This window comes from Oncorhynchus mykiss, chromosome 31 (genome assembly GCF_013265735.2).
Source record: "Oncorhynchus mykiss isolate Arlee chromosome 31, USDA_OmykA_1.1, whole genome shotgun sequence".
Taxonomy (NCBI): domain Eukaryota; kingdom Metazoa; phylum Chordata; class Actinopteri; order Salmoniformes; family Salmonidae; genus Oncorhynchus; species Oncorhynchus mykiss.
In genome coordinates this window covers 18,108,081-18,132,908 of record NC_050571.1, presented here as the reverse complement: position 1 = coordinate 18,132,908, position 24,828 = coordinate 18,108,081, and the positions used below count along the sequence as shown (strand labels likewise).

General features: G+C 41.9%; 1 protein-coding gene across 2 annotated transcripts in view; it reads right to left on the bottom strand.

Moving 5' to 3' along the window:
* The window catches only part of slc7a2 (solute carrier family 7 member 2), a 34,197-nt gene extending 16,453 nt beyond the window's left edge, over window positions 1-17,744 (bottom strand). The window contains exons 1-8 of one of the 2 annotated variants that reach the window (XM_036969861.1): window positions 17,454-17,744; window positions 11,258-11,641; window positions 10,952-11,107; window positions 9,415-9,580; window positions 6,933-7,069; window positions 6,531-6,753; window positions 2,629-2,768; window positions 561-663 (exon numbers count right to left, since the gene is read on the bottom strand). In XM_036969861.1, the coding sequence (XP_036825756.1) occupies window positions 561-663; window positions 2,629-2,768; window positions 6,531-6,753; window positions 6,933-7,069; window positions 9,415-9,580; window positions 10,952-11,107; window positions 11,258-11,627 (1,295 nt within the window). In that variant the 5' untranslated portion in view covers window positions 11,628-11,641; window positions 17,454-17,744. Of the gene's footprint in view, window positions 1-560; window positions 664-2,169; window positions 2,307-2,628; window positions 2,769-6,530; window positions 6,754-6,932; window positions 7,070-9,414; window positions 9,581-10,951; window positions 11,108-11,257; window positions 11,642-17,453 lie in introns of both variants that reach the window. The other variant, XM_036969862.1, reaches the window with a different exon arrangement.
* Between the last annotated feature and the right edge of the window lie 7,084 nt (window positions 17,745-24,828).

Below are 24,828 nucleotides of genomic sequence, written 5' to 3'. Positions count from 1 at the left end.
TGAATAAAGCAAACTTATGGGGGAGGCTTCTAATGTTAACATGCATGAAACCAAGGTTTGTACGGTTACAGTATTATTATCATTGGTTATTGATCGATGCAATATAATACATACTTTTGTTTATTTTCTAGCATTCAAAATTTTAGTTAGAAATCTTTAAATCCCCAAAACTCTCATTACTACTGGGACAAGCCAATTTGCTTGCCCTTAGTACTTTAAACAATGCATTAAGGTAAAGTTTGGAATTACTTGCATTGTGTTTCATAACTAATAAACAGTTCAGTATAGACAAAAACATGTATAATGTGCAACTATTTGTAAAACTATGTGCAACTATGGTTGCAAAGTCAAAAGACGCTAATGCCAACGCAATTCAAGAATGACCTATTTAGTATATTTGGCCTTTGTAGGAATCACACCCACAAAGTTGGTGTTTCCAGCACCATGCTCCCACCAACTAACCCACTGGAGAACATATGTTTTTAATTAGATAGAAATGAAGCATAATAGTTCGGTTAATAGCTGCAACAACCCTGGGGATGTGTCCAACCATCACTCACCTGAGAATGAGAACACAAGCAGCAACAAGGGAGTAGGCCAGGAGTGTTCCAATAGACATCATGTCTACTAAGGCTTTTAGGTCAAACAGGAAAGCCATGATTGCTGAGGAATGGGGATGAGACAGACACAAGTCAGATACAAACGTTCATTGTTCATACTTATTCATGACTAATAATGATTACATTAAGAGTTAAATGAACCAAAATACAACACAACCACAACCCCACTCATTACATCTTTATACAGCATATTACAGAGAATTACACAGTCATTAATAAAGCAGGTTTCTAATCTATTGTCCCAATGGACAGTAGAAAGTGTTTTGGTGATGCACCGCACAGTCAATGATTGCTATTACAGACAGTCACAGACACAGGTGTTTAGGGTATATGATGCAGGTGCCTTCAACCAAAAACTCTCTCAGGGTTCAAATGAAAACTAAGACTGGATCGCAAACGGCAACCTAGTCTGGGGAGTTGGTGTGAGATAGTCTGGGGAGTTGGCTCAGCTCCCTCTCTTGTATCTTAGCACCTGACCACAGTAAGGGACTGATCACCCCTGCATGGTTCAAACATAGACCAGCGGTATGTCAGGAGGCGCTGCTCACAACAAACCCCAACCCCTACTATTCCTCTACCAGGCACTGTGTACTCTACTGGGTCTACACGCTGGTACCAGCTGCTCTCTGTGCCCGTCCCAAGACCCACCCCCACCTTAACATGTACTTAGCACCCTTTGTAAAATAGTTATTCTGACCTCTATGGGACTTCCTGGATGAATAAATATTACATAATAAATATAGAAAAAACACCTGCTGGCATCAAAGTCCCTCAACCCTGCACCCTGCAGTCAGCCATCTCACTGGGAGAAACCCTGCAGACAGCACTATATGTCTTAACCTTATAGCCTGATAACCTTATAGCCTGATAACATGATACACTTAAAGCCCGATAACCTTATAGCCTGATAACATGATACACTTAAAGCCCGATAACCTTATAGCCCGATAACATTATAGACTGATAACCTTATAGCCTGATAACCTTTAACCTTATAGCCTGATAACCTTATAGCCTTAGCCCTAGTCTCAGTGAGCAGAGTAGAGACACACACCTATGGACTATACTGAACCTGGAGAAGCTTTCATCTATTAAATGATTCTGCTGACTGTAGGGCTACAGCACTAATCTGGTCCTCTATAGGTCTGCTGACTGCAGAGCTACAGCACGACTCTGGTCCTCTAGGGTTGGATTTTGTCTTCTGATCAGAGAATAATAGGTCTGGTTGGGTAACCAGCTGTGTAGCTTCTCTGATAAATTAATTGATCAGTTAGGAGCAACAGAGGGCTTCAAAAGCCTAGAGGACTGGAGCTGCGTACCCCTGCTCTACTGATAATTAGGCCTACTACTATGCCTAACTGAATGGATGGGACAAGTCCATCAAGAGAGTTTGATTGATGTGAGAGGGATTTTCCATCATGCTTCCACCACCAGCAGCACATCATTGGCATGCATTAATCACCAGCAGAATTAGATGCAATTAACCCAACGATGACACAACGTAACCACAGCAGACGAGATGCCACACAAGGCCTCCTCAGGAGCTTACCCGCGGTAGTGCCCGCCGCCATGGTGGCAGCCACAGGCGACTGGCGCTTACTCACTTGGGAAAGAAATTTGAACAGTAAGCCATCTCGTGCCATGGCAAAGAGAATGCGGGGCAGAGGGAACATGGAGCCCAACAGGCTAAGGAGAGAGAGGGGTCAGGGTTCAAACACAAGACACTTTGAGAAGGAATGGACACCTGCACAACTGTGAAAGTGTTCGTCTGTACCAAGCCCACAAAACTCTGACCAAATAGAATAGAAACTTCAACAGATGTTTTGATTAATTATGATTGGTCAAAACATGGGTTCGGGGGACATTTTGGTGAATTTTGACAAAGTCACCGGACTTGTTACTCTCCTTTTGGGAAAGGATAATTTTATCTGCATAATATCCTTTCACAGTTGATTGGTGGATACAGTTTCAGCAGCAGTGATGTCAAAGCACTTTCCCCAGCTCTCACCTGCAACTACACCGGAGCTCATTGTGGCAATAAGCGGGGTCTTCGTCTTAGGATTGATTCGGGCTAAGGCTTTGAAAAGCACCCCATCCTCTGCCATAGCATAGATTACACGTGGCATAGGGAAAATGGAACCCAGCAGACTGCATGGAACAGCAGAGACATGCACAAGGACAAACACGTTATGCACAAGGACAAACAGGAAAGTAATTTCACCAAAGCTAAAGAGCATAATCACAGAGACAGTGTATTTCTTGTCTTATGGCCCCATTCTTCCAACTTTTGCTGACAGAATCCCCACTATCACCTTTCCTGAAGCTCTCTGAAGGTTATTGCAAATAGGACATTGCTCAGGTGTTATTTTGCAGCCTTTAAAAGGCCTGAAGGAAGACCCAGAGGACCCAGAAGACCCAGAGGAGAGGAGAGTTATTGATGTATTAATGGGCAATACTCTTAATGCCAACATGTACAGTGCCTTGCGAAAGTATTCGGCCCCCTTGAACTTTGCGACCTTTTGCCACATTTCAGGCTTCAAACATAAAGATCAAAACTGTATTTTTTTGTGAAGAATCAACAACAAGTGGGACACAATCATGAAGTGGAACGACATTTATTGGATATTTCAAACTTTTTTAACAAATCAAAAACTGAAAAATTGGGCGTGCAAAATTATTCAGCCCCCTTAAGTTAATACTTTGTAGCTCCACCTTTTGCTGCGATTACAGCTGTAAGTCACTTGGGGTATGTCTCTATCAGTTTTGCACATCGAGAGACTGACATTTTTTCCCATTCCTCCTTGCAAAACAGCTCGAGCTCAGTGAGGTTGGATGGAGAGCATTTGTGAACAGCAGTTTTCAGTTCTTTCCACAGATTCTCGATTGGATTCAGGTCTGGACTTTGACTTGGCCATTCTAACACCTGGATATGTTTATTTTTGAACCATTCCATTGTAGATTTTGCTTTATGTTTTGGATCATTGTCTTGTTGGAAGACAAATCTCCGTCCCAGTCTCAGGTCTTTTGCAGACTCCATCAGGTTTTCTTCCAGAATGGTCCTGTATTTGGCTCCATCCATCTTCCCATCAATTTTAACCATCTTCCCTGTCCCTGCTGAAGAAAAGCAGGCCCAAACCATGATGCTGCCACCACCATGTTTGACAGTGGGGATGGTGTGTTCAGGGTGATGAGCCGTGTTGCTTTTACGCCAAACATAACGTTTTGCATTGTTGCCAAAAAGTTCAATTTTGTTTTTATCTGACCAGAGCACCTTCTTCCACATGTTTGGTGTGTCTCCCAGGTGGCTTGTGGCAAACTTTAAACAACACTTTTTATGGATATCTTTAAGAAATGGCTTTCTTCTTGCCACTCTTCCATAAAGGCCAGATTTGTGCAATATACGACTGATTGTTGTCCTATGGACAGTCTCCCACCTCAGCTGTAGATCTCTGCAGTTCATCCAGAGTGATCATGGGCCTCTTGGCTGCATCTCTGATCAGTCTTCTCCTTGTATGAGCTGAAAGTTTAGAGGGACGGCCAGGTCTTGGTAGATTTGCAGTGGTCTGATACTCCTTCCATTTCAATATTATCGCTTGCACAGTGCTCCTTGGGATGTTTAAAGCTTGGGAAGTCTTTTTGTATCCAAATCCGGCTTTAAACTTCTTCACAACAGTATCTCGGACCTACCTGGTGTGTTCCTTGTTCTTCATGATGCTCTCTGCGCTTTTAACGGACCTCTGAGACTATCACAGTGCAGGTGCATTTATACAGAGACTTGATTACACACAGGTGGATTGTATTTATCATCATTAGTCATTTAGGTCAACATTGGATCATTCAGAGATCCTCACTGAACTTCTGGAGAGAGTTTGCTGCACTGAAAGTAAAGGGTCTGAATAATTTTGCACGGCCACTTTTTCAGTTTTTGATTTGTTAAAAAAGTTTGAAAAATCCAATAAATGTCGTTCCACTTCATGATTGTGTCCCACTTGTTGTTGATTCTTCACAAAAAAATACAGTTTTAAATCTTTATGTTTGAAGCCTGAAATGTGGCAAAAGGTTGCAAAGTTCAAAGGGGCCGAATACTTCATATCAAGGTTCCCAACAGGATGGCCGGCAGGTTATTTTATTTGTCCCCCCCCAAGTTTTCAGAGCAAAAAAAATACAAATAATTGTTGGACATAAGACTATAAAATCACCAGGAAATTAGAAAACAATAGAAATCTGTTCCCATATATTCCCACGCATAAATAGAGAGGCATCTGTGATCGTATCCCAATGTAATCAAGGTTTGAAATTATTCTGTTTTGGTCAAGTACTATACAGTGCATTCGGAAAGTATTCAGACCCCTTGACTTTTTCCACGTGTTGTTATATTACAGCCTTATTCTAAAATGGATCAAATATGGATGAAATTTCCCTCATCCATCTACACACAATACCCCATAATGACAAAATGAAAACAGGTTTGTAGATATTTTTGCAAATGTATTAAAAATAAAAATCAGAGATACCTTATTTACATAAGTGTTCAGACCCTTTGCTATGAGACTCAACATTGATCTCAGGTGCATCCTGTTTCCATTGATCATCCTTGAGATGTTCCTACAACTTGATTGGAGAACACCTGTGGTAAATTCAATTGATTGGACATGATTTAGAAAGGCACACACCCGTCTATATAGTCCCACAGTTGACAGTGGATTTCAGAGCCAAAACCAAGCAGGTCAAAGGTCAAAGGTCAAAGGAATTGTCCGTTGAGCTCCAAGACAGGATTGTGTTGAGGCACACATCTGGGGAAGGGTACTAAAACATGTTTGCAGCATTGAAGGTCCCCAAGAACACAGTGGCCTCCAGCATTCTTAAATGGAAGAACTTTAGAACCACCAAGACTCTTCTTAGAGCTGGCCACCTGGACCAAACTGACCAATCGGGGGAGAAGGGTCTTGGTCAGGCAGGTGACCAAGAACCCGATGGTCACTCTGGCAGAGCTCCATAAATCCTCTGTGAAGATGGGAGAACCTTCCAGAAGGACAACCATCTCTGCAGTACTCCACCAATCAGGCCTTTACGGGAGAGTGGCCAGACGGAAGCCACTCCTCAGTAAAAGGCAAATGATAGCCCGCTAGGAGTGTGCCAAAAGGCACCTAAAGACTCTCAGACCATGAGAAACAAGATTCTCTGGTCAGATAAAACCAAGATTAAACTCTTTGGCCTGAATGCCAAGCATCTCATCAGGAGGAAACCTGTGGTATTGTGTGTAGATTGATGAGAACATGTAAAATAAAAAAATAAAAAAGTAGAATATGGCTGTAACGTAACAAAATGTGGAAAAAGGGAAGCGGTCTGAATACTTTCCGAATACACTATATTGCACAATAATTACTTAAGTAGAGTTGTCAGAGATTGATGTATTGATTGATGTGTGTTACAGTATGAGGCTCTATAGTGGGAAGCCCAGGACCCAGGAAGGAACTCAGTGAACCAAAGGATAAGAAAGACAGAAACATGTCAAACAGCCAATATCATCAACCCAGAGATATAGCACATCAAGCCAGGCAGTTCTCTCAAAACAATGACCGCAGCTTGGCAAGTAGGACAATTAGCCATGAGAATCAATCCAACACATAGACAGTCATTGTAGATTTCACATTATTTTGAGCTGGATAGGCTAATTGCCTTGATAATAATACTCAATGTTATAGATTTGTTTGAACTCTTTTAAAAATAATTTTCCCCAAATGAAACCCAGAGAAATCTAGTTAAAACACCAAAACAATTAAAAACCTGTTATTCCATGTATTACTTTGTCTTTATTGAGTCTCATCACATTTGACCTAACGGAAAGCTACACGGTAAGCATCCTGTGAATAGCATCACATTCAAGCATGCACAGGACATGTCCATTACCTGGTTGACAGGGCACACAGTGACCCCACAGCCACCAGATATTTAGCTGGGCCCCAGCCCACATATTCAAAGGCCATGGGCAAGGGGCTCTTCTCATCCAGTAGGTAGTAGGGCATCATGAGGGTGAGGGCAGCAGACACACCGAAGTAGGCCAGAAAGCACACCGTCAGAGACACCACGATGCCGATGGGAATGGCTTTTTGAGGGTTCCTTACCTCCTCACCTGGTGTACACACGCATACACAGAGACAGGTCAAATTTAGATTTAGATCCCCCAGTGGTTTAGGTTGACCTCTGGGATTATTTGACTCTGCAAACCAGGTACCTTGTTGATCCATGATAGTGCATGTTTTGAGATGGAATGATCTACATTGATGTTGGGTATTGTCTTAAAAGACACACCTGTTGTTGCGATGCAGTCAAATCCGACAAAGGCATAGAAGCAGGTGGCAGCTCCAGCCAGGGTCCCACTGAAGCCAAATGGCATGAACCCTCCTGCACCATAATCACTGGTCACATTAGCAGTCACAGACAGGTTACTGGAATACAGAAGGGGGGTAAACAGAGGGGCACACTGAAACGTTACTGACACATTTCAGTGTTAATAATGTTAGTAGTGGGACATATGGTGATTGATTGTGAGCATATTCAAGTATAGATTATTATAATGCATAAAAGGATGCGTGCCTACAGAAAGTATTCACACCCCTGGACTTTCTCCACATTTTGTTGTTACAGTCAGAATTTTAAAATGATTAAATTGAGATTTTTTGTTTCTGGCTTACACAACAATACCTCATAATGTCAGTGGAATTATATTTTTCAAAATGTTTACAAAATCTGAAATGTCTTGTCAATAAGTATTCAACCCCTTTGTTATGGCAAGCTGAAATAAGTTCAGGGGTAAACATGTGCTTAAAAAGTCACATAATATGTTGCATGGACTCTGTGTGCAATAATAGTGTTTTACATAATTTTTGAATGAATACCTCATCTCTGTACCCCATACATCCACTTATCTGTAAGGTCCCTCAGTCAAGCAGTGAATTTCAAACACAGATTCAACCACAAAGACCAGGGAAAGGGCACCTATTGGTAGATGGGTAAAAATAACATTAAAAAAAGCAGACGTTGAATGTCCCTTTGAGAAAGGTGAAGTTATTAATTACACTTAGGATGGTGCATAAATACACCCAGTCACTAAAAAGATAAAGGAGTCCTTCCTAACTCAGTTCCCAGAGAGGAAGGAAACCACTCAGGGATTTCACCATGAGGCCAATGATGACTTTAAAACAGTTATAGAGTTTAATGGCAAGCCTAAATAGGAGAGGAGAAATAGGAGAAAACTGAGGATGCATCAACAACATTGTAGTTACTCCACAATACTAACCTAAATGACAGAGTGAAAAGAAGGAAGCCTGTACAGAATATAAAAATTCCAAAACATACATCCTTTTTGCAACAAGGCACTAAAGTATCCCAATGAAGGAAGCTAAGCAGGGTTGGTCCTGGTCAGTCCCTGGACGGGAGACCAGATGCTGCTGGAAGTGGTGTTGGAGGGCCAGTAGGAGGCACTCTTTCCTCTGGTCTAAAACAAATATCATAATGCCCCAGGGCAGTGATTGGGGACATTGCCCTGTGTAAGGTGCCGTCTTTCGGATGTGACGTTAAACGGATGTCCTGACTCTCTGTGGTCACTAAAGATCCCATGGCACTTATCATAAGAGTAAGGCTGTTAACCCTGGTGTCCTGGCTAAATTCCCAATCTGCCACTCATACCATCATGGCCACCTAATCATCCCCAGCTTCCAATTGTCTCATTCTTATCCCCTCCTCTCCCCTGTAACTATTCCCCAGGTCGCTGCTGTAAATGAGAATGTGTTCTCAGTCAACTTACCTGGTAAAATAAGGGTTAAATATAAAAATATTTAAATAATTAATACTGAATACAAAGTGTCATGTTAAGGGCAAACCCAATACAACACATTACTGAGTGTCACTTTCCATATTTTCAAGCATATCATAGCTGTATCATGTTATGGGTAATCTTTAAGGACTGGGGAGTTTTTAAAGATAAAAAAATGAATGGAATGGAGCTAATCACAGGCAAAATCCTAGAGGAAAACCTGGTTCAGTCTGCATTCCACCAGACACTGGGAGATGAATTCACCTTCAACACAAGGGCAAATCTACACTGGAGTGGCTTACCAAGAAGACAGTGAATGTTCCTGAGTGGCCGAGTTACAGTTTTGATTTATATCTGTTTGAAAATCTATGGTATAACCTGAAGATTTTTGTCTAGCAATGATCAACAACCAATTTGACAGAGCTTGAATAATTTTGGAAAATAATATTGGCCAAATGTTGCACAATCCAGGTGTGGAAAGCTCTTAGAGACTTACCCAGAAAGAATCAGCCTGTAATCACTGCCAAAGGGGATTCTAACATGTATTGGCTCAGGGTGTTGAATACTTATGTAATCAAGATATATTAGTGTTTTATTTTTCATATATATATATATATATATTTTTTTTTAATTTTTTTTAATTTTTTACCAATGTTAGAGTTTTGGCTTCCATTTTGTAGATCGTTGACAAAAAAATACAATTAAATTCATTTAAATCCCACTTTGTAACACAACAAAATGTGGAAAAGTCAAGGGGTGTGAATACTTTTTGAAGGCACTGTACATGCATATTGTATTTATTGAGATAGGACAGTGAAGAGGAGACAGGAAAGTAGGAGAGATTTTGAGTCATAAGAGCATGGGTTGGCTCTGGAATACCCATGCTGACTCTGGAATACATGTGCCAGGGTCTGCAGCCAAACAGGCCACATCGATAAGAAATCTTGTGAAACGAGGAGACCCACCTCCAATCCTTACCGTTTAACAATGGTGACATTGATGAGAGTTTCTTCAGAGATTTTCCAGTTGAGTGGGTCTCCCTTCACGAAGCCAGAGACGATGACAAACAAGAGCACCAGCACGTTGACAGCAGTGAAGACCTTGTTCACCCAGGCTGACTCCTTCACTCCAAACGACAGGAGGCCTGAGGGAGGAAACAACAAATAAGAATATGGAGTCCAACATACTCCGCATCAGGGACTCAACTTACTGAATATTGTCACGTGCAGGGTTGGGGAGTAAATGATTACTTGTAATCAGCTACATGTAATCGATTACAAAAAACCTGTAACTGTAATCAGTTACGTCACCAGCTAAAATATTGTAATCAGATCACAGATACTTTTGGAAAAATAGATTATTAATTCTTTGATTACTTTTAAATTCAGAAAGGATGTTTGCGAAAAAATACATTGACAAGTTTAAGTTTGTTCCACCTGAGCGAGTCTGACCACAGATCAGAGACCACTACGATGACACATATTTGGATCCTTTTTGTCTTCTTCTCATGCATCTTAAGGGGAAAGTAATCCAAAAGTAACTGAAAGTAATCACATTACATGACAGAGTTTGGGTAATCCAAAAGTAACGTTACTGATTACAATTTTGGACATGTAGCTGTAACGGATTGCATTTAGAAAATAACCTATCCATGATATGTGAAGAATGTTACACACCTCCAGCCCATGTATTGAAGAAAGGTGAAATATTTATCTTACATCTTGTTAAATACCTATCACCTATGATCTGAGATGATGTTTTATGTATTACATGTCTGGTAATTTTGTCAGGTGATCCAAACCAAAAGGTCTATTATTATCATATCCTAACCCTAGGAAACTAACACAACTACTCTCAGTATCTAAGACCTTTAGAACAGCAAACATTGCATCGCTATGGAGGTTTGCCTTCCGGAACATTGGAGTAATCCAATCACTGCATTTGAGAGTTTTTGGCTCAGCACATGATGACTTTTAACTGTTTCTGATTGTTTCACAGAAAAGTCTTGTTGACGTCTACACACAGTGTCCCTCTGAAAGTGCTGAACTCTCTAGCCATGTCAAGCTTCTGTGTAATGTGTAACAGTAGCTACAGAGGGCTTGTCAGTTCTCCTGAACAGAGAGGAGCACTGCCTGGGTAGTTCTGACACCGACAAGGCAGACATTCAGGGAAAGAGGGCTCTCCACCATGTGAGTACTACCACTCACCAAACAACGTTCTGCCATTCCTTATTACATTGAAAATGTGGACCAAAAAATTGCTGCTTATACAAATGCCCATTGATATGGAAAAAATACCCATTCCAATTTCTGTTGATATACAGATCTGACAGTCAGGGGATCAGATGTAGTGTGCATCCCAAATGGCAACCTATTCCCTATATAGTGCACTACTTTTGACCAGGGCCCTTTGGCCCTAAAGTAGTGCACTACAAAGAGAATAGGGTGCCATTTGGGACAAAGAGGTAGAGTTCTAAACAGGAGCTCAGTTATCCACAGTTGCTACAGTTCTTTACCTGACAGAAGTAGAATGAGACAGACTGCAAAGAAGTCTGGGTAATGAGCCAGGCCTGGAGAGTTCATGCTGAAGTAGGTCTTGCAGAACGTCTCAATGTGTCCTCCAATCAGCTCATCAAATGTCCCGCTCCAAGCCCTGGCCACGCTGGAGGTGCCTGTGAGAGGGGAATATAGAGTAGAAATGTTCCGTTAGAGTAGAAATGTTTATGTTCCGTTAGCAGTCAAACTCAGCATAGTATATGTTACCTTCAAAATAAAAGTTAATGCGGGCAGTATAGTATTTTAGACCGCTATAACAAACTCACCTATCACATAGGAGAGGATGAGGTTCCAGCCAGTGATGAAGGCCCACAGCTCTCCAACTGTTACATAGCTGTACAGGTAGGCTGAGCCAGTCTTGGGCACACGGGCTCCAAACTCAGCATAGCAGAGGCCCGCCATGACAGAGGCCAGGGCAGCGATGAGGAAGGAGACCACAATGCTGGGGCCTGAATTTCCCTTGGCCACCTCTCCAGCCAGAACATAGACCCCAGCCCCCAGGGTGCTACCCACGCCCAGGGCGATGAGATCCACGGTACCCAGGCAGCGGCACAGCTTGGAGTCCTCCAGACTGTTGAGATCCACCACCTTCCTCCTCACCAGGGAGCGGCCGAACGACAACACATGACCCATCATCCCGCCAGCAAGGACTGGGGGAGGGTAGAACATGGTTTAGTGTGTGTGTGTGTGTGTGTGTGTGTGTGTGTGTGTGTGTGTGTGTGTGTGTGTGTGTGTGTGTGTGTGTGTGTGTGTGTGTGTGTGTGTGTGTGTGTGTGTGTAACTGTGGGTGTGTAACTGTGGGTGTGTAACTGCGTGTGTGTGTGTGTGTGTGTGTGTGTGTGTGTGTGTGTGTGTGTGTGTGTGTGTGTGTGTGTGTGTGTGTGTGTGTGTGTGTGTGTGTGTGTGTGTGTGTGTGTGTGTTTGTAACTGTGGGTGTAACTGTGGGTGTGTAACTGCGTGTGTGTGTGTGTAACTGTGGGTGTGTAACTGTGTGTGTGTGTGTGTGTGTGTGTGTGTGTGTGTGTGTGTGTGTGTGTGTGTGTGTGTGTGTGTGTGTGTGTGTGTGTGTGTAACTGTGGGTGTGTAACTGTGGGTGTGTAAGTGCGTGTGTGTGTGTGTGTGCTGTGTGTGTGTGTGTGTGTGTGTGTGTGTGTGTGTGTGTGTGTGTGTTTGTAACTGTGGGTGTAACTGTGGGTGTGTAACTGCGTGTGTGTGTGTGTAACTGTGGGTGTGTAACTGTGTGTGTGTGTGTGTGTGTGTGTGTGTGTGTGTGTGTGTGTGTGTGTGTGTGTGTGTGTGTGTGTGTGTAACTGTGGGTGTGTAACTGTGGGTGTGTAACTGTGGGTGTGTAACTGCGTGTGTGCGTGCGTGTGTCTGTGTGTGTGTGTGTAACTATGGGTGTGTAACTGTGGGTGTGTAACTGTGGGTGTGTAACTGCGTGTGTGTAACTGCGTGTGTGTATAGTGCGGCACACACTATACGGTTTGATACAGAACACAGACAAAGCTGAGGAAATGCATTTTCTTTATTATAGTACGGGTGGAGATAGGGACATGTCTCATCAAAGCTACAACTCAGGGGGGGTGGGGATCAAGCTAGTTGAGATAACACCATGGTTACTATTGACGTTCTTGCTGTATATATTTGGATAGGGGCTCATTTTAGCATTCAGGAGGCAAATCCATTGTGAAGACTGAAGTCTTCCAGCAGGCCAGTTTGTTTTGGCACGGGGCTTCCTCTGAGTTTGAGCAGCCCTTTCTAAAAAGTCCCTTCATAAATCCTATAGAAGAGCAGACCTTCCTAAAAAGTCCCCTCATGAATCCTAAAAAAAACACCTCAAGCTGCAATTAAAAACGAGTACCAGATTTTGACAGCTGAAAGCCGTTAAGAGCAAACCATTGATTAATCATGTCATATGTGTGTCAGAAGATGAGAGTATTGGCCAACACTTTGCTGTCACTATATAGCAGATCCTCATTGTAACCTCATTATAACCCTTTGTCTGGGGGTACAGTGCATGCAGACCTATACTTGGGGTCAGAAATGGCACCCTATTCCCTTCATAGTGCACTACTTTTGACCAGGGACCATCAAAGGTAGTGCACTATAGAGGGAATATGGTGCCATTTGGGACTTAGACCTAAAGACTCAAATGGCTGAACAGGGGGCCTGAGGGTACTCATATGATACAATAGGGCAATTACTTTGGCTCTGGTTACTAATTGCTGTACCGTACATCTATAAAGAGAAAATGCAGAAGTTCAAACGCATAACCTCGCTGGGCTTTAACGCAACACTGTCTCTTTGTATTACTTTGATTGTGGGGGAGCTTCGCAACAAAATCTTTCAACAATGTATTTATATGCAGGTTTTTCATTTGATGTATTTGTCTATGTCTAGGAAGTGGAAAAAACAACTGTTTGTACCCACTGCTCTTTAATGAATTGTTTCAGCTTGGGGCTGAAGTTAAATCTTCTTATTTTCAACCAGCACGGTTGAAAATAAGAAGATTTAACTTCAGTCCCAAGCTGAAACAACAACAATTTAGCATTTGTGTTTTTCTCGTTGTGTTTTAATGAACACTGACTACCATCTCACTGTGTTTTGAAAGAACACTGACTACCATCTCACTGTGTTTTTAATGAACACTGACTACAATCCCACTGTGTTTTTAATGAACACTGACTACCATCTCACTGTGTTTTAATGAACACTGACTACCATCTCACTGTGTTTTTAATGAACTCTGACTACCATCTCACTGTGTTTTTAATGAACACTGACTACCATCTCACTGTGTTTTTAATGAACTCTGACTACCATCTCATTGTGTTTTTAATGAACACTGACTAACATCTCACTGTGTTTTTAATGAACACTGACTAACATCTCACTGTTTTTAGTGAACACTGACTACCATCTCACTGTGTTTTTAATGAACACTGACTACCATCTCACTGTGTTTTGAAAGAACACTGACTACCATCTCACTGTGTTTTTAATGAACACTGACTACCATCTCACTGTGTTTTTAATGAACACTGACTACCATCTCACTGTGTTTTGAAAGAACACTGACTACCATCTCACTGTGTTTTTAATGAACACTGACTACCATCTCAATGTGTTTTTAATGAACACTGACTACCATCTCACTGTGTTTTGAAAGAACACTGACTACCATCTCACTGTGTTTTTAATGAACACTGACTACCATCTCAATGTGTTTTTAATGAACACTGACTACCATCTCACTGTGTTTTGAAAGAACACTGACTACCATCTCACTGTGTTTTTAATGAACACTGACTACCATCTCACTGTGTTTTTAATGAACACTGACTACCATCTCACTGTGTTTTGAAAGAACACTGACTACCATCTCAATGTGTTTTTAATGAACACTGACTACCATATCACTGTGTTTTGAAAGAACACTGTCTACCATCTCACTGTGTTTTTAAAGAACACTGACTACCATCTCACTGTGTTTTTAATGAACACTGACTACCATCTCACTGTGTTTTGAAAGAACACTGACTACCATCTCACTGTGTTTTTAATGAACACTGACTACCATCTCACTGTGTTTTTAATGAACACTGACTACCATCTCACTGTGTTTTTAATGAACACTGACTACCATCTCACTGTTTTTAGTGAACACTGACTACCATCTCGCTGTGTTTTTAATGAACACTGACTACCATCTCACTGTGTTTTTAATGAACACTGACTACCATCTCACTGTGTTTTTAATGAACACTGACTACCATCTCACTGTGTTTTGAAAGAACACTGACTACCATCTCACTGTGTTTTTAATGAACACTGACTACCATCTCACTGTTTTTAGTGAACACTGACTACCATCTCGCTGTGTTTTTAATGAACACTGACTACCATCTCACTGTGTTTTTAATGAACACTGACTACCATCTCACTGTGTTTTTAATGAACACTGACTACCATCTCACTGTTTTTAGTGAACACTGACTACCATCTCGCTGTGTTTTTAATGAACACTGACTACCATCTCACTGTGTTTTTAATGAACACTGACTACCATCTCACTGTGTTTTTAATGAACACTGACTACCATCTCACTGTGTTTTTAGTGAACACTGACTACCATCTCAGTGTGTTTTAATGAACACTGACTACCATCTCACTGTGTTTTTAATGAACACTGACTGCCATCTCACTGTGTTTTGAAAGAACACTGACTACCATCTCAATGTGTTTTGAAAGAACACTGACTACCATCTCAGTGTGTTTTTAAAGAACACTGACTACCATCTCACTGTGTTTTGAAAGAACACTGACTACCATCTCACTGTGTTTTTAATGAACACTGACTACCATATCACTGTGTTTTGAAAGAACACTGACTACCATCTCACTGTGTTTTTAAAGAACACTGACTACCATCTCACTGTGTTTTTAATGAACACTGACTACCATCTCACTGTGTTTTGAAAGAACACTGACTACCATCTCACTGTGTTTTTAATGAACACTGACTACCATCTCACTGTGTTTTTAATGAACACTGACTACCATCTCACTGTGTTTTTAGTGAACACTGACTACCATCTCAGTGTGTTTTAATGAACACTGACTACCATCTCACTGTGTTTTTAATGAACACTGACTGCCATCTCACTGTGTTTTGAAAGAACACTGACTACCATCTCACTGTGTTTTGAAAGAACACTGACTACCATCTCATTGTGTTTTTAAAGAACACTGACTACCATCTCACTGTGTTTTGAAAGAACACTGACTACCATCTCACTGTGTTTTTAATGAACACTGACTACCATATCACTGTGTTTTGAAAGAACACTGACTACCATCTCACTGTGTTTTTAAAGAACACTGACTACCATCTCGCTGTGTTTTTAATGAACACTGACTACCATCTCACTGTGTTTTTAATGAACACTGACTACCATCTCAATGTGTTTTGAAAGAACACTGACTACCATCTCAGTGTGTTTTTAAAGAACACTGACTACCATCTCACTGTGTTTTGAAAGAACACTGACTACCATCTCACTGTGTTTTTAATGAACACTGACTACCATATCACTGTGTTTTGAAAGAACACTGACTACCATCTCACTGTGTTTTTAAAGAACACTGACTACCATCTCACTGTGTTTTTAATGAACACTGACTACCATCTCACTGTGTTTTGAAAGAACACTGACTACCATCTCACTGTGTTTTTAATGAACACTGACTACCATCTCACTGTGTTTTTAATGAACACTGACTACCATCTCACTGTGTTTTTAGTGAACACTGACTACCATCTCAGTGTGTTTTAATGAACACTGACTACCATCTCACTGTGTTTTTAATGAACACTGACTGCCATCTCACTGTGTTTTGAAAGAACACTGACTACCATCTCACTGTGTTTTGAAAGAACACTGACTACCATCTCATTGTGTTTTTAAAGAACACTGACTACCATCTCACTGTGTTTTGAAAGAACACTGACTACCATCTCACTGTGTTTTTAATGAACACTGACTACCATATCACTGTGTTTTGAAAGAACACTGACTACCATCTCACTGTGTTTTTAAAGAACACTGACTACCATCTCGCTGTGTTTTTAATGAACACTGACTACCATCTCACTGTGTTTTTAATGAACACTGACTACCATCTCAGTGTGTTTTAATGAACACTGACTACCATCTCACTGTGTTTTTAATGAACACTGACTGCCATCTCACTGTGTTTTGAAAGAACACTGACCACCATCTCACTGTGTTTTTAATGAACACTGACTACCATCTCACTGTGTTTTGAAAGAACACTGACTACCATCTCACTGTGTTTTTAATGAACACTGACTACCATCTCACTGTGTTTTGAAAGAACACTGACTACCATCTCACTGTGTTTTGAAAGAACACTGACTACCATCTCAGTGTGTTTTTAAAGAACACTGACTACCATCTCAGTGTGTTTTTAAAGAACACTGACTACCATCTCAATGTATTTTTGTTTAACACAGTGTTGCCCATTAAAGTGTGTCCTTTTCATCCCAGAGAAATGCTATGCTCCATCTGACAATACATTAACATACCAATCTGACCTCTTTTATGGCCAATTCAGAATACAGTTGAGTTGCACTAAACAGAGGGAGGTCCTCATAATGCCTTACCAAATCCCTTTGATAGAGGCTGCTATGTATTGCTAACACTTGAAGCACTACCGTTATAAAAGCTGACATTGTAAGTAGTTATTACAACTTTTTAAGCCAATATTACAACTTTTTAAGCAGTTATTACAACTATGAGCTAACATTACAACGCATACACATATAATATCAAGTAGGCACAGAAGTCGATAAGTTGAATCAATAGATGGATATATAGATAGATAGAATGCATGTTATGTCTATAAGTATATGCAGACTCCTCATAACACACCACTTACCTGTCAAGAAGACAAAGACGAATATATGGTATTCAAGTTTCAACTTTGTTAAATATGGAGACACTCAAAGGTCCTGTGCACCTCACGCGGACAAGACAGAAAACTTCCCTAGATTCCTCTCCAACAGGAAGTCACAGGGAAGCAGGCCACACAGGGAGCTCATGGACTACAGACATAGACCAGGCTCTATGTAAAGTTCACTATCTCTGTCTGTTCACAGCTCATGTTCTCTGACATGTAAACCAGTGTAGAGTACTAGGCTATTTTTACTCCTCCCCTCGCTCCATCCCCAAAATATCTTTCTTCATAAGTACTTCCCCTGCTATGCCCCTGGCCCGAGCTACAGAACCATCTCCACTACAGTATAGTGACCCCCCCGAGTAGGGAGGGAACAGGGGAGGAGGAAGGGGTGGGTAATAGGGTAATGAGGGCGAGAGAGGGTATCTGGTCCACGATTGTGTTCAGAGGGAGGCAATAATGTACCACAAGTCCAGATCTTCAGGTCAACAGCCCACAGACCATGAGGGAGGGAGGGAGGGAGGGAGGCATCTTTCTCTCTCCCCTTTTTTACTTACAAAATGTTATTTCTAATGCACACACATGCCAGACTGAACCCAGCTGCCTGGGTACTTACTGACCACTGATAAATGGTTAGGCATCTAACGTTGACAAACATTGAAACAGACACATCTGTTTGCTCAGTGCAGCCTAGGGGAGTGCTGCTAAAAGCATGGGTGCTGATTGGTCAATGGGGTGGAGGAGCTGCTAGTGCCAGAGGTATAGAGTCCTTTTAATGGAAGACAGTTACGCAATGTTCCCTTCGCAACTAGAGTCACAGCCATCAAAGTATTGAATCAATACTACCATAGAGAGCCATTTACATACTGTACTGTAAAATACAACAAGCCCAAAACACATTCATATACTTGATTTATAGTTGAAAATATCACATATTTGCTGTCAAGTCAAACATTCTTTATATTTGCTAAGTTAACAAATTTTTTATGGTTGCAATTTGCATGTCAATTTCAAATGTGGTGCATCACCAGCTGAACCCAGCAGCAGACTTCAGTGGGAAGGTCACAGCTGACAGTCCAGAGATATCTCTCTCTCTCCCTCTCTCTCTCTCTCTCTCTCTCTCTCTCTCTCTCTCTCTCTCTCTCTCTCTCTCCCTCTCTTTCAGTTTGACTCTATGACTCCAACCATTCAGGACCTACTCTCTCAGTCTGACTCTATGACTCCAACCATTCAAGCACTGCTCTCTCAGTTTGACTCTATGACTCCAACCATTCAGGCACTACTCTCTCAGTTTAACTCTATGACTCCAACCATTCAGGCACTACTCTCTCAGTTTAACTCTATGACTCCAACCATTCAGGCACTACTCTCTCAGTTTGACTCTATGACTCCAACCATTCAGGCACTACTTTCTCAGTTTGACTCTATGACTCCAACCATTCAGGCACTACTCTTTTTGTTTGACTCTATGACTCCAACCATTCAGGCACTACTCTCTCAGTTTGACTCTATGACTCCAACCATTCAGGCACTACTCTTTTTGTTTGACTCTATGACTCCAACCATTCAGGCACTACTCTCTCAGTTTGACTCTATGACTCCAACCATTCAGGCACTACTTTCTCAGTTTGACTCTATGACTCCAACCATTCAGGCACTACTCTCTCAGTTTGACTCTATGACTCCAACCATTCAGGCACTACTCTCTCAGTTTGACTCTATGACTCCAACCATTCAGGCACTACTCTCTCTCAGTCTGACTCTATGACTCCAACCATTCAGGCACTACTCTCTCAGTTTGACTCTATGACTCCAACCATTCAGGCACTACTCTCTCAGTTTGACTCTATGACTCCAACCATTCAGGCACTACTCTTTTTGTTTGACTCTATGACTCCAACCATTCAGGCACTACTCTCTCAGTTTGACTCTATGACTCCAACCATTCAGGCACTACTCTCTCAGTTTGACTCTATGACTCCAACCATTCAGGCACTACTCTCTCTCAGTCTGACTCTATGACTCCAACCATTCAGGCACTACTCTCTCAGTTTGACTCTATGACTCCAACCATTCAGGCACTACTCTTTTTGTTTGACTCTATGACTCCAACCATTCAGGCACTACTCTTTTTGTTTAACTCTATGACTCCAACCATTCAGGCACTACTTTCTCAGTTTGACTCTATGACTCCAACCATTCAGGCACTACTCTTTTTGTTTGACTCTATGACTCCAACCATTCAGGCACTACTCTTTTTGTTTAACTCTATGACTCCAACCATTCAGGCACTACTCTCTCAGTTTGACTCTATGACTCCAACCATTCAGGCACTACTTTCTCAGTTTGACTCTATGACTCCAACCATTCAGGCACTACTCTCTCAGTTTGACTCTATGACTCCAACCATTCAGGCACTACTTTCTCAGTTTGACTCTATGACTCCAACCATTCAGGCACTACTCTCTCTCAGTCTGACTCTATGACTCCAACCATTCAGGCACTACTCTCTCAGTTTGACTCTATGACTCCAACCATTCAGGCACTACTCTTTTTGTTTGACTCTATGACTCCAACCATTCAGGCACTACTCTTTTTGTTTAACTCTATGACTCCAACCATTCAGGCACTACTTTCTCAGTTTGACTCTATGACTCCAACCATTCAGGCACTACTCTTTTTGTTTGACTCTATGACTCCAACCATTCAGGCACTACTCTTTTTGTTTAACTCTATGACTCCAACCATTCAGGCACTACTCTCTCAGTTTGACTCTATGACTCCAACCATTCAGGCACTACTTTCTCAGTTTGACTCTATGACTCCAACCATTCAGGCACTACTCTCTCAGTTTGACTCTATGACTCCAACCATTCAGGCACTACTTTCTCAGTTTGACTCTATGACTCCAACCATTCAGGCACTACTCTCTCTCAGTCTGACTCTATGACTCCAACCATTCAGGCACTACTCTCTCAGTTTGACTCTATGACTCCAACCATTCAGGCACTACTCTCTCAGTTTGACTCTATGACTCCAACCATTCAGGCACTACTCTTTTTGTTTGACTCTATGACTCCAACCATTCAGGCACTACTCTCTCAGTTTGACTCTATGACTCCAACCATTCAGGCACTACTCTTTTTGTTTGACTCTATGACTCCAACCATTCAGGCACTACTCTAACTACTATAGCCAATCACTCTCAGAAGAACTGAACAAAGGCCCGAATCAAGACACGTTGAAGGCATCGTAAGAGCACATTCTATAGAGAATGGAGGTGGAAGAATAGGCTACTCCTGACCCCTATAAGTTAACACAGTCATGTGAGGTCACATCCATGGTCACATTCATCTGTAATGCTCTTTAGACATGATACAAGGCTGTTCTATGTCATTATGTCCAGCAATAGTTTTAATGCAACCAATGTTACCATGGCACAGATGGAAAGAACAAAGTGGGTCACTCCCCCGGTTTATATGTTGACACAGACTAATTGTGTAAAGCCTATTGAATACATTTGTCCGTGGACGATAACTGATTGACCCAGCTACACAACCGTGGACATGGTCAACAGAATGAAGACTGTTTGTCGTGTAGGCAATGGGCAGCTTGCTCCACTTAACAGTGCTGTCACCAGGAAATGTTGGAGTGAATGATTAGTGATGATAAGATAGGGAACGGCTCCGAGTAGAAGCATTAAGCATTGGGATACACCAATAGCACCAAAATAGATTATCGTATGGTCCAATGACAGCACTACACAGAGGCAAGCACTGACATGTATGTAGACTATACACTTTCCATCAACGTTTTATTTCAGATTAGTCCACTGTTGATACAGTCTCCAAAATGTTTTGCATGTCAGAAGTCAAGTTTTCAAGATATTGGACTTTCAAGAAGCAAAGTGTCACATGCCGCATCATCATGATGATGCAAACTTTTCAGTTGATTTTCCCTTTAAAAAAAATGTAAAGGATTAAAGTGCCTCAAATGGACAAATAAGAGATGGGCGAGTAGGCAAAGGGCCCAATTGTTCACCGCTGGTCTGAAGTTTTTGGAAGCCTGATGAAAACAGCTAGAGGACAGGTTAAGGCTGTTAAAATGACACGTCAGAGCACCACACATACAACAGGAGTCCTACGTCGTACCCTAATAGAACAGCCTTTCTGAAAATGGAATAGCCAGATTAGAGATCTAGACTTGAATCAGCTTTTGCTGCACTTGTATTTAAATTTATTTTTATTTTTTTTGCATCCAGACAGATTAGTTCCAAGACCTTGTTCAGCCTCACCAAAGAGATTGAGCAAAATAAGGGCCCTTTCTAACATCAACTTTTATTTCTGAGTCAAGAGTCATTCTCAAAGGATTTTCAACATTGAAAAAAAAAAAAAGGCTATGCATGCAAAATAATATAATTAAAGATAACTGATGTAGGTAGATGGTAGGCTTGTCATCCAGGTGATATAGGCCTAACTGATGTAGGTAGATGGTAGGCCTGTCATCCAGGTGATATAGGCCTAACTGATGTAGGTAGATGGTAGGCTTGTCATCCAGGTGATATAGGCCTAACTGATGTAGGTAGATGGTAGGCCTGTCATCCAGGTGATATAGGCCTAACTGATGTAGGTAGATGGTAGGCCTGTCATCCAGGTGATATAAGCCTAACTGATGTAGGTAGATGGTAGGCCTGTCATCCAGGTGATATAGGCCTAACTGATGTAGGTAGATGGTAGGCCTGTCATCCAGGTGATATAGGCCTAACTGATGTAGGTAGATGGTAGGCCTGTCATCCAGGTGATATAGGCCTAACTGATGTAGGTAGATGGTAGGCTTGTCATCCAGGTGATATAAGCCTAACTGATGTAGGTAGATGGTAGGCCTGTCATCCAGGTGATATAGGCCTAACTGATGTAGGTAGATGGTAGGCTTGTCATCCAGGTGATATAAGCCTAACTGATGTAGGTAGATGGTAGGCCTGTCATCCAGGTGATATAGGCCTAACTGATGTAGGTAGATGGTAGGCTTGTCATCCAGGTGATATAAGCCTAACTGATGTAGGTAGATGGTAGGCTTGTCATCCAGGTGATATAGGCCTAACTGATGTAGGTAGATGGTAGGCCTGTCATCCAGGTGATATAGGCCTAACTGATGTAGGTAGATGGTAGGCCTGTCATCCAGGTGATATAGGCCTAACTGATGTAGGTAGATGGTAGGCCTGTCATCCAGGTGATATAGGCCTAACTGATGTAGGTAGATGGTAGGCTTGTCATCCAGGTGATATAGGCCTAACTGATGTAGGTAGATGGTAGGCTTGTCATCCAGGTGATATAAGCCTAACTGATGTAGGTAGATGGTAGGCCTGTCATCCAGGTGATATAGGCCTAACTGATGTAGGTAGATGGTAGGCCTGTCATCCAGGTGATATAGGCCTAACTGATGTAGGTAGATGGTAGGCCTGTCATCCAGGTGATATAGGCCTAACTGATGTAGGTAGATGGTAGGCCTGTCATCCAGGTGATATAGGCCTAACTGATGTAGGTAGATGGTAGGCCTGTCATCCAGGTGATATAGGCCTAACTGATGTAGGTAGATGGTAGGCCTGTCATCCAGGTGATATAGGCCTAACTGATGTAGGTAGATGGTAGGCTTGTCATCCAGGTGATATAGGCCTAACTGATGTAGGTAGATGGTAGGCTTGTCATCCAGGTGATATAAGCCTAACTGATGTAGGTAGATGGTAGGCCTGTCATCCAGGTGATATAGGCCTAACTGATGTAGGTAGATGGTAGGCTTGTCATCCAGGTGATATAAGCCTAACTGATGTAGGTAGATGGTAGGCCTGTCATCCAGGTGATATAGGCCTAACTGATGTAGGTAGATGGTAGGCTTGTCATCCAGGTGATATAAGCCTAACTGATGTAGGTAGATGGTAGGCTTGTCATCCAGGTGATATAGGCCTAACTGATGTAGGTAGATGGTAGGCCTGTCATCCAGGTGATATAGGCCTAACTGATGTAGGTAGATGGTAGGCCTGTCATCCAGGTGATATAGGCCTAACTGATGTAGGTAGATGGTAGGCCTGTCATCCAGGTGATATAGGCCTAACTGATGTAGGTAGATGGTAGGCTTGTCATCCAGGTGATATAGGCCTAACTGATGTAGGTAGATGGTAGGCTTGTCATCCAGGTGATATAAGCCTAACTGATGTAGGTAGATGGTAGGCCTGTCATCCAGGTGATATAGGCCTAACTGATGTAGGTAGATGGTAGGCCTGTCATCCAGGTGATATAGGCCTAACTGATGTAGGTAGATGGTAGGCCTGTCATCCAGGTGATATAGGCCTAACTGATGTAGGTAGATGGTAGGCCTGTCATCCAGGTGATATAGGCCTAACTGATGTAGGTAGATGGTAGGCTTGTCATCCAGGTGATATAAGCCTAACTGATGTAGGTAGATGGTAGGCCTGTCATCCAGGTGATATAAGCCTAACTGATGTAGGTAGATGGTAGGCTTGTCATCCAGGTGATATAGGCCTAACTGATGTAGGTAGATGGTAGGCTTGTCATCCAGGTGATATAAGCCTAACTGATGTAGGTAGATGGTAGGCTTGTCATCCAGGTGATATAAGCCTAACTGATGTAGGTAGATGGTAGGCCTGTCATCCAGGTGATATAGGCCTAACTGATGTAGGTAGATGGTAGGCTTGTCATCCAGGTGATATAGGCCTAACTGATGTAGGTAGATGGTAGGCTTGTCATCCAGGTGATATAAGCCTAACTGATGTAGGTAGATGGTAGGCCTGTCATCCAGGTGATATAAGCCTAACTGATGTAGGTAGATGGTAGGCCTGTCATCCAGGTGATATAGGCCTAACTGATGTAGGTAGATGGTAGGCTTGTCATCCAGGTGATATAAGCCTAACTGATGTAGGTAGATGGTAGGCCTGTCATCCAGGTGATATAAGCCTAACTGATGTAGGTAGATGGTAGGCCTGTCATTCATCAGATACCCCTTCGCCTTTGCTACAATTCTTAGAAAAAAAAGTAAGCAGCAACAACACAAATCCTCTTTATATTGCTTTTTAAGAACTGTCTAGGCAATAATCTCAAAGGCCTAGAGACATCACCTGTGTACACACTTTTAGTTCCCTTTAATGCTGCCTTTATTAGACAGCAGGACACTGCATTGTTTTTGGCCGTCATATAGTACAGTGTCTATTGATGAGAATCTCCCCAAGGTCATTTATTTTGTATTATATTGCAGTTTAGAAAGAACCCCCCCACTATTTAGAAATATTACGGTTTAGAAAGAATGACCCCCTCTGAAGAAGCGTGTTGATACTAAAGCACTCACC